The sequence below is a fragment of the Pristis pectinata genome, chromosome 26, assembly GCF_009764475.1.
Source record: "Pristis pectinata isolate sPriPec2 chromosome 26, sPriPec2.1.pri, whole genome shotgun sequence".
Lineage (NCBI taxonomy): Eukaryota > Metazoa > Chordata > Chondrichthyes > Rhinopristiformes > Pristidae > Pristis > Pristis pectinata.
In genome coordinates this window covers 30,081,497-30,092,118 of record NC_067430.1, presented here as the reverse complement: position 1 = coordinate 30,092,118, position 10,622 = coordinate 30,081,497, and the positions used below count along the sequence as shown (strand labels likewise).

Sequence of the window (10,622 nt, the reverse complement as noted above, 5' to 3'; positions counted from 1 at the left end):
GGGAATGTTACTCAGTCAACCCTGCACAGGGATCAGTCCACGAGCCGGGATGGGAAAATATAGGGAGCTGTAGATTAGTCAAAGAGACAAATCCCTTGCAGGATGTATTGTCGACAGCTCTGGTTTAAACCGTTATTTCAAAATCAGCTCCAAAAGGAGAGATTCTATCATCCTGTACTATCAGGGAGCAACTTGGAAAAGAAAATCCTCTGAAATGAATGATTTAAAAACTTCTCCCAACCACTCATCCCTGATTTACCATTTCTGACAGGGAGAGCTAGCCATTGAATAAGCCCAATAATTTCCATACAACACAAACACTTTTGGTTTTAATAAAATGTCACTGTCAGCAATTTTAAAGCATGCACTTCAATTCTGAACCACAGCAATTAGTTCTTAGCAGAGTTAGTGAGCTCGACGGATTATGGACAGGTTATGTATGGAAATTTGGAGTTTAATTAGTGGGTGTGTGCTTTGAGTGTATTTATTTGAATTTTGGGGGAACCTTGAGTGCAAGGCTTGGACATAAGTTGCCATGTTGTTGTTGTGGGACAGATAATGTCCTGTCTCTTCTGTCACATCTCTCCTCCTCACTTGTCGTCCTATTTCATAACCAGTCACTTTCTGCTCTTATGTTACCTTGTGGTATTTGCACCACGTACATCCTGATCCCAAAACCAACACCACCTTCCCTCCATCTGCTGCATCCGTCTTCACTGCTCACTGTTGTCCATCCTTCCAGTTTACAGAGATCGTTGCTGTGAGCTCACCATTATCTCCATCTCAGACCATGACGTGTGCAGCACTGTTCAGTCTAGTGAACTGTAACCTCACTCACGATTCCTCACTCCCAGCGGAGTAAAGAGCAGGGGCTGACAAATACGCCCAAAGGTCAGTGACAGCAGTGAGACGAGGAGAAATTCCTTCACTTGGAGCAGTGGAATCTTTGGAATTCTCTGCCTCAAAGGGCTGTGGATTCTCAGTCACTGAGTACATTCAAGGGTAAAATTGATTATCTTTGGAGTGAATTACTAACAACGCAAATGAGGACTGAGCAGGAGCAAAGGCCAAGGATGAGCACGATCTCATTGATTGGCAGATCAGGCTCAAGAGGACTACTTGGCCCACTGCCTCTGTTTCTCATGTTCTTATAACTGCCTCCTGTGTCATGAGGTATAACAGACAGAAAAATAAATGCAGAAAGCTTATCAAATAATATTTCACCCATGTCTACTATGCCCATCAGTCCCAGCCCTTCACAGTGGTCACCGCACCAGTGGATGTCATATTCTGCTCCAGGGTCCCCGGGCATGGACAAGGTGGTGAAGAGAGAACGCACAGGACCTTCGCTGTCAATGAATCAAAACCAGTCTTCTTCTTTCCCATCCCGACACCACTGATTATTGCAGAATTAACCCATATTCTGCCTGTTCTAATGAAGAATCATATTTATTATTTTAAGCTTTGTTTCTTCTGTTGATAAGAACATGAGACACAGGAGCAGAATTAAGCCATTTGGCCCATTTATCTCTGCTCTGCCATTCGATCATGGCTAATCTTGATCATGATGTTGATGAGCCTACTTTGCATTTCTAATAATGAATGTTCACCCGGATTTCACCGTTTGCGGTGTGCTATTTCACCTCTACATTTCCTGTACTTAGTCCTCGATGACCGGTAGGAATACTTTCCTGCTGATCTTCACTTCAGTAGCACTGCTCTTTCAGATGGCTGTTCACTCTATATCAGTGGGTGGCTGCTGGTCAGCACGGACTCGGTGGGCTGTAAGGCCTGTTTCCCTGCTGTATCTCTGTGATTCTATGACTCCTCTCGTTATTCACACAGTTGCTTTATCCCAGGCTTCCTCTGTGTTGGTCTCCAGTGTCTCAAAGTTGAGAACCCTCTGCTTCATGTGTTCGTTACAAATCCCCGTGCTTCATTTTAAATGGCTGCAGGAGAGGGCATTGAGAACAAGCACAGAGGGAACGTTTAACTCCCTTCCCTGGGGAGGATGTTGTTGTGTTCCACAGGTTGAAAGATGACCAGTAACTCCATTGTTGACCAATCAGACGGTGGTTCGCCTCTCACAAAACCTGCAGACAGCCACAAGAGTTCCAGACCTCTGAAATGATCTTGTCTTTTCAGTGACCATGAGTAGAATATATGTTATCCTTAGCTGGTGCAGTGGAACGAGTAATTAGAATCAGAGGAAATCATAGGAGTTATACAGCATGGAAACAGGCCCTTCGGCCCAACTCATCCTTGCCAACCAAGTTGTCCACTTGAGCTAGTCCCATTTTCCCACATTTGGCTCATATCCCTTTGAACTTTCCTGTCCATGTACCCGTCTAAATGTCTTTTAAACATAATTGTCCCCCCGTCTGCACTTCCTCTAGCAGCTTGTTCCATGGGATTGAGGGACTTGTTCCTCAGGTCCCCTTTAAATCTTTCTCCTCTCGCCTTAAACCCGTGTCCTCGTCGTCTTAGACTCTCCACCCTGAGAAAAAGATTGTGACCATCCACCTTATCTATGCCCCTCATGATGTTATGAACCTCCTTCGATCCAGAGAAATCAGTCTCAGCCTATCCAGCCTCTCCTTATAACTCAAACCCTCCACTCCCAGCAACATCCTGGTGAATCTTTTCTGCACCCTCTCTGGCTAATTATAGGGATGAGGCTGATTTGGGAAGAAGGGAACAGGGCTGAGTTATTAATATTAGTGTAATTGGGTTCAGATTTTTAATAACTGAATTTGATGTGCAGTTTTGGTTGTATCTGATGCATTGTGAAGGCAGTCTGTTTTTTTAATTCTTGGCGTTGTCTCTATTTATTAATATGCCTACATAAATGACCGTTCAGTAGGCAAAGCCTGGTCCAAAACTAATGTCAGACAGGTGGGTGTCCTAATGAGGCTGGGACATACCCCGTGAATCGTAGGGTCTTAGGGAGTATGAGGAACCAAGGGACCTCGGAGTGATAGATCTTTACAGGTGGCAATACAAGTAGATAACACGGTTAGGAAGGCATTACGGATACTGGCCTTCATTAGTTGGGGCACTGAATGCAGAATAGGAGGTTATGCTCCAACTTTATAAAAACCTTGGTCAGACTTCAGCTGGAGAACTACATGCAGTGGTGGTGACCATGCCTTAGGAAGGATGTGACAGTGCTGGAGACGGTGCAGAGGAGATTCACCAGGATGTTGTCTGGGATGGAGCAGTTCAGTTATGAGGAGAGACTGGAGAAGATAGACCTGTTCTCCCTGCAGCGGAGGAGGGTAAGAGGGGACATGAGTGAGGTATATAACACTATATATTATAACAGACGACAGGAAACTTTTCCCCTTATTAGAGGTAGATAAAACTAGAGGACATAGATTTAGGGTGAGGGGGAAGAGATTAAGAGGGGACCTGAGGGGGACCTGAGGGAGACCTTCCTCACCCAGAGAGTGGTGAGTACCTGGAATGCTCTGCCTGAGAGAGTGGTTGCAGCTGGGTCACTGACAGCATTTAGGAAGTGTTTAGACGAGCACTTGAATGGCTGAAGCATGGAGGGGTATAGACCAAGTGGTGAGTGATACAGGAAGGTGCCCACTGGTTGGCGTGGATGAGTTGGGACAAATGGCTGGTTTCCATGCTATACAATTCTATGTGGAAATGGACAGTGAATTATTGGATAATAAAGAGTGAAAGGCTAACTGTTGGCCAACGGCGTTCAAAAACTGGGATCTGGCAGAGGTGTTCAGTGAGCACCGTCAGTACGTTCATTGGCCAGAAGAAAAGGAAGCAGCAAGTAAAATTGGTGGGGATTGGACAGAAGGTAATTAAAGAGCAACAGTGGGAGCCCGTTCAAACCCATATTAGTGAACAGCAATGGAAGAGTTCTGGAGGAGTCACAGCCACTGAAGGCAGAAAGCAATTGTGTGGCAAAGAACAAGCCCATGCTGTGTACAACTGTTTCACGTTAAAAATATTAACCAGCTCCTTCCTCTATAAAAGAACAAATCTTTCAAGAAGAGATTCATTTGAATTGACTCCAGCAAGTGAAAGTTCCATAAATTCCTCAGCACGCGATTCCTCTTATTAACAATTAACTCCATGGGTGTCAATTCTGTTCAACTTAAAGATTATAATTAGAGGCAAATTGTTAGTTGCACATTCAATTAAAAGTGATTTAAAATGTGTATATAACTGAGTGTCGCATTGATTGGCCCTAAAACAAAAGGCAATTTTGGTAACTTTTGTTTTGGTTTTCAGGACTAACATAAGCAAAATATTAACTGGATGGCAGCTAATGTATTTTCACAAGTAACCAGGAATGATGAGTGGCTGGCTGTACTCAAAATCTTCTTATTTTGTTTTTAATCCACTTTATATACTTGGCTACATTTGTGTAAACGCCTGGGTATTTGTAGTGTGCACAGCTGATCCCCCAAGAGACAATTCCTTGAATTACTCCATCACAGATCAACGGCCCTCCAGAATCACCCTGCAAGGAAATGTGGGAGAGAATCAGAATCCACTTGAGAAGGTATCGAGAATCTTCATTATATTCTTGACACAGGCCCCTTGGGATCTTATATCGGGAATAATGACTAAATACCGTCTTCAACGGAAGCAGAGCTGGAGGAAGATAGTTGAAACCATTTCTATTTTTTAAGACATTGGCCCTGCAATTTTAATCTCTGTAGAATTGAAGTGGCTGCAAATAAACTGGAATTAAAAGATAAATGCTGAAAATCTAAAATTAAAAAAAACATCAAAATGTATCTGTTAAGAGAAGATTGGTTCAGATGAAAAGTCTTGAAATTTTTCTAAGCGTTTGGGAATCAATCCATTAATATTAAACACCCCTCATCTGCGCACATTGCTACATCAAAGTCTGAGCCAAATTAATTTTACATTAGGTGATATTTGAGAAGATTTTGCATCTTCCTTTTTCTTCCAAAGGTGCCAACACTTCCTGTGTGATTTATTTATCGATGCAGCAGCCTTATGTCCAAGAACACAAATAGCATGTGTATTGGTTAGGTATTGAACCAGAAGTTGCCATCAAAGTTGTCTCCCCCTATCTCCCCCTTGTGCTCGTTAACTGGAACATTCCATGGTCGAGCAACCTAATGCAGAGAATAACTGTTAAACTGTAGCGGGAAGCATTCCTTATTAGAGATTTGCAAGGAGCATTCAAACTGTAGCTTGCTTTGGTCTGTATCTGTGTGCTAAATACCCAGAAGCAAGCTGTTCCTCTCTGACTGCTGCACAATCTCACATGGCAGCTCTTCCTATCAAAGTGCACCTCAATGTGAAACATTCTACAAACAATGCAGATTAGATTTCATGGTGAAAAGTGACAATAATTAGGTCATACATGTAGAAACATGGATATTACATACCTGACAAGAATCCTTGCCTCCTTTGTGGTGCCCTGCACAGATCATGTAATGATTCACTCTTCCATTGTAGGAGGAAGGTCCATTGCACTTATAATGAGAAATGATCGGAACCTGAACAGCCATGAGCACGTCTGATAGGCTGTAACTGTAAACAGTGGTGACTCCCCATCCTGAGACTGTACATAAAGTATCTTTCGGCACTGTTCTTGCAGAAGTTGGAATTGGTATGGGGCTGATATATGCATTCTGCTTTGCTGGTTTGTTAATCTGATATATATACATATAAAAAAGTGTTACATACAATGCATCGACTGAGCTGATTTGCTAAAACTTTGGTGTGAAGTATCAAACAAGTTCAGATTAAGATGTTCCTTCTTGCATGTTCAGAACCCACATAAACACATCTACATCTGAACAACTCATTTCAGGGGTACCGATGTTCATAGCAGAGGTGTAATGAAGTTCCAAGGACTCCCTAGCAGGTTTCTTGAATGTATCTTTACATTTTCAATTCAGTATGTGAAAAAAACACTACAGTTGATTATAATAGTATCTACAGGAGGCACTGCCTCAACAAGGCAACATCCATCATCAAAGATCCCCACCATCCGGGCCGTGCCATCTTCTCGCAGCTCCCATCGGGCAGGAGGTACGGAAGCCTGAAGTCCCACACCACCAGGTTCAGGAACAGCTACTTCCCTTCAACCATTTGGTTCTTGAACCAACCGGCACAACCCTAATCACTGCAGTTTAGCAACACCATGACCACTCTGATCACTTTGCACTGAAATGGACTTTGTGTTCTTTTATTCTAATTGTGTTTCTTTCTTGTAAAATTTTGTGTATAATTTATGTTTATGTTTTTCTTGTGAATGCTGCTTATCTGACGCCATGTGCCTGTGATGCTGCTGCAAGTAAGTTTTTCATTGCACCTGTGCACACGTGTACATATGACAGTAAACTTGACTTTGACGTTGACTTTGATTTCCTCTTGTAGAGTTACTTAATTGCCCACAACTAAAGCCCATGAGGCATCACAGATCTCTCTACGTCTAGGATACCTCCTCGCAAACACCCTTCATTCATATTCCACAGAGTTCTACAGAATATTTAGTGTTTTGCCTGGACCTTTTATCGCATTCACACTTTGTTGACGATTTACAAAGAATTAGATGCCAGAAGCAAGCAGCCAATTTGGCCCATCTAATCCATTCTGGTGTATTTGCTCTACACGAGTCTCCTCCCAATCCTTTTCTGCCTGTCAATGTGTTCCACCTCTTGCTTTCTTTGACCATGAACACTCAACCTCCTCCCAGATGCATCTCAACCACAATCCACTTTCACATTCTCACTCGGGGGATGTTTCTTCAGAATTTCCCATTAATGACTCTAAGTTTGAGGATCTTTGACTCTGATGGGAATGGGTCTCTCCAGGAAGTGAGGCGGAGGTGGGAGTGACTGTGTGCCAAAGGTCACAGCAGGTCTCTGAAGGTTCAACAATATTGGAGGTAACTTGGTTATAGTCATAGAGTTGTACAGCATAGAAACGGGCCCTTTGGCCCACCATGTCCGTGCCAACCCTTCTGCCCATCTACACTAATCCCATTTGCCCGCATTAGGGCTGTGTTCCTCTGTGCCTTGACTATTTAAGTTAGTGTCTAAGTGCCTCATAAACGTAGCGATTGTATCTGATCCCACCATCTGCTCTAGCAGCACATTCCAGATATCAAACACTCTCTGTGTAATAAAAACTTATCTCTCAGATCCCTTCAAACTCCTTCCTCTCATCCTAAACCTTTTGATACCCTTAACAGAGGAAAAAGATTTTGACCATCTACTCTCTCTTCCTCTCAGACTCTTGTATAATTCTATCAGCTCACCCCTCAGCCTCCTTCGCTCCAGGGAAAACAAGCCCAGCCTCTCCAATCTCTCCCCATAACTAAAGTCCTCCAATCCTGGCGACATCCTGGTGAACCTCCTCTGCACTGTGTCCAGTTAGAAAGTTCATAAAAAAAGTAAAATTAAGTAAATATCTGGTGTAAGTTTCTGGTATAATGCCACTGAATCTTTGAAGTTCCTGTCATTATAAATCTATTTTTGTCATAATGAATATCACACACAGTCGGTGCTTTGGAATATATTGTACACAATTTTGAAAATGAATTTTACTCCGACTTCTCAGTTTATGAAATCTCACTGAAAGTGTTTGCTGAGCGATGCCTGTAGTTGGCACATTCTTGCCTGTGGGGTGCTGGAAGTTCCCTAAGGTGAGTATCTGGGAAAACAGGGTGGAATCTGATCCACTAGCTCTCTGCAAGCAACACACAAAGCGTTGGAGGAACCCAGCAGGTCAGGCAGCATCTGTGGAGGGAAACGGACAATCGATGCTTCGAATCAAGACCCTTCATCTGGACTGAGAGAGTCTCAACCCAAAACGTTGACTGTTCACTTCCCTCCACAGATGCTGCCTGACCTGCTGAGTTCCTCCAGTGTCTTTTGTGTTGCTCCAGCTTCCAGCATCTGCAATCTCTGGTGTCTCCTCACTAGTTTTCTGCCCCTGTTGGAAAAATTCCAACGTGGGGGTCTGTCTTCTGCTCTCCCTGTCTGTAGAGGACTCTGGATTACCCAGGCCTTCCATTACATCAGGCCCTGATAGATCTCACTGTATCTGCAGCTGTTCAGAGCAGGAGGAGGTGTTAGCATCAGTAAGGTTCTATCATCATGGGATCCTTCCCGTCAGGGACAGGTCAGAAGTGGAGTCTGGCTACCTGACCCGGACACGACAGGACCCGACCTTGTGTCAGGATTGGTCGGGTTGAGGGTACGTGTTAATTATGCAGACACAAGAGACTGCAGCTGCTGGAATCTGGAGCAACACACAATCTGCTGGAGGAACTCAGCGGGTCGAGCAGCATCTGTGGGGGGGAAGGAATTACAGGAATCGGTCTTGATGCAGGGTTTCGACCTGAAACGTCGACGATTCGCTGAGTTCCTTCAGCAGATTGTTGGTTGCTCTTAATTCTGCATCAGGTTCAGGCTGGGCTGGGGATACTCACTGACGATCCATTTGGATTTGGGTCATGCTGTGTGTGCAAAGAATAAGAAAGGCAGAGAGAGAAAGGGAGGGGCAGGCATGCAGTGAGAGATGCATGGAGTTGAAAGGTAAGGAAAAAGGCTCTTCAGCCCATCTTTGTCCATGCTGACCTTGTCTGAGTCGAGGAGTGTTTGTGTGAAAGTGAGGGGGGGGCAGGCGTGCAGAGATGACGGCCGAGTCAGATCAGGGAAATGTCATATACACTTGGGCTTGGGTTGGGGCTGCGGTGAGCCCCAGATTTATACCTAAGCAGAATTCTAATCAGAACTCTTGTTGTTTCAATGCAGGCATGGGGCATCTGCTCCAATCAGTTAAATTACCTCGAGCTTGCCAGTTAAGAACAGGGAGGGTCACTGTCAGCTGAGAGCAGAGGAGAGAGAGGTTACAAGCTACTGCCCGTCAGTTTGGAAATAAAAATTGGAAGCTTGTAGTTGTGGGAGTAAGAGTCACACAGCCGTTGATACTTGAGTAGTGTCTGACCCACTTTCATCAGTTAAATGTAAACCCAGCCGTACAGCACCAGCATCAGTCGTTTAATGTCATCAGGTCACATTCTTCTTCTTTTGTATCAGTTTTTTTGTGTTTGAGGATGACTTCCTTCTCCTGTGTCTTGTTACAGGAAGGATGTGGAGGCTTTGGAGAGGGTGCAGAAGAAGTTCTCCAGGATGTAGAGGGTATGAGCTATAAGGAGAGGTTGGACAAACTTGGTTTGTTTTCTCTGGAGCAGCGGAGGCTGAGGGGAGACCTGATCGAAGTTTATAAAATTATGAGAGGCAGAGATAGAGTAGACAGTCAGAATCTTTATCCCAGGGTAGAAATGTCAAATACTAGAAGACATACATTTAAGGTGAGAGGGGGAAAGTTTAAAGGAGATGTGTGGGGCAAGTTTTTTACACAGAGAGCGGTGGGTGCCTGGAACAGGCTGCCAGGGATGGTGGTGGAGGCAGATACAATAGTGGTGTTTAAGAGGCTGTTAGATATATGGATCTGCGGGGAATGGAGGGATATGGGTCATGTGCAGGCAGAAGAAATTTAGTTTAATTCAGCAAAATGTTTGGAACAGATATCGTGGACTGAAGGTCCTGTTCCTGTGCTGTACTGTTCTATGTTCTACGTTCTACAGAGGGTGGAGATCCCTGTGTGTGATTTATTTTAACGGGATGGCTGTTGCTCATCAGTTACCACAGGGTCTCGACAGTGAGGCCTTGGTCCAACAGTCAGCAGATCCAAGACAACAGGAGATATGCCACACTGTGTGCACACAAACACACACAAAGTACACACAGATGTATTCGGACCCGCCCGCTCACCATGAACGTAAGCATGTAACTGCGCACACTGGATTCCTCTGCTCACTCATACGCACACCACCACCCCAGTCCCCCTCCTCAGTCTCCCCTATCTCTGACCCAATTCCTCTAGCCTCCTCCCGCAGTCTCCCACTCCATGGTTCCCGCCTCTCACCTTCCTGGTTAGTCCATTACCTCGTCTACCCCCATGTGATTCCCCAGCACCGCTGCTCCCCAATCTCCAGATGCCAGCTGCTCAAACTCTCTCTTGGTGTTTTCAAGGATTGTTTCCTAAAATCCCCTAGACCCAACAACCACCCCACCAAGCCCCCGTCTCACTGACTTACTTTCAGAAGCATGATGTCATGTTTGAATGTTGCCGGCTGGTAATACGGAAACATGATGAGTTTGGCCACCTTGTAGTACTGCTCGTTACCATCAGACTTGGATAGACGGTGTTCACCCAGAACAACCGTGATGAGATATGGACTAGAACGGCAAAACAGCCACAGGTTACGTGTTGTAGCAAGAGCCTTCTAAAATCTGACATCTCATTTTAAAATATGTAATTTATATTTGCAAGAAACTTACGGTTTCACACAGTGAGCTGCAGACAGGATCCAGGATGGGTTAATTAAACTTCCACTGCAGTAATGCACGGATCTTATCTGCAAGGAGGCTTGATATGGAAGAGAGTGGGGGACAACCTCTGATCCTCCGATGATTCTGTCCTGGGCTAAACCTGGCAAAAGGAAATCATGAGCATTTAAAACAAAATATTGGGACCCAGCCACTCCAGACCTTGAGTTTGCTCCTCAACCCCCATGCTAACTGCAGGATTGCATT

The 10,622-nt window shown here is 44.6% G+C and overlaps 1 protein-coding gene across 1 annotated transcript; it reads right to left on the bottom strand.

Moving 5' to 3' along the window:
• Positions 1-4,339: 4,339 nt before the first annotated feature.
• LOC127583246 (trypsin) lies at positions 4,340-10,602 on the bottom strand. Its single transcript, XM_052039014.1, has 5 exons — positions 10,578-10,602; positions 10,368-10,518; positions 10,124-10,265; positions 5,394-5,660; positions 4,340-4,489 (listed from the first exon to the last, which is right to left on the bottom strand). Exons 1-5 carry the CDS (start codon positions 10,600-10,602, stop codon positions 4,340-4,342), a joined length of 735 nt encoding a protein of 244 aa, XP_051894974.1.
• Positions 10,603-10,622: the final 20 nt, after the last annotated feature.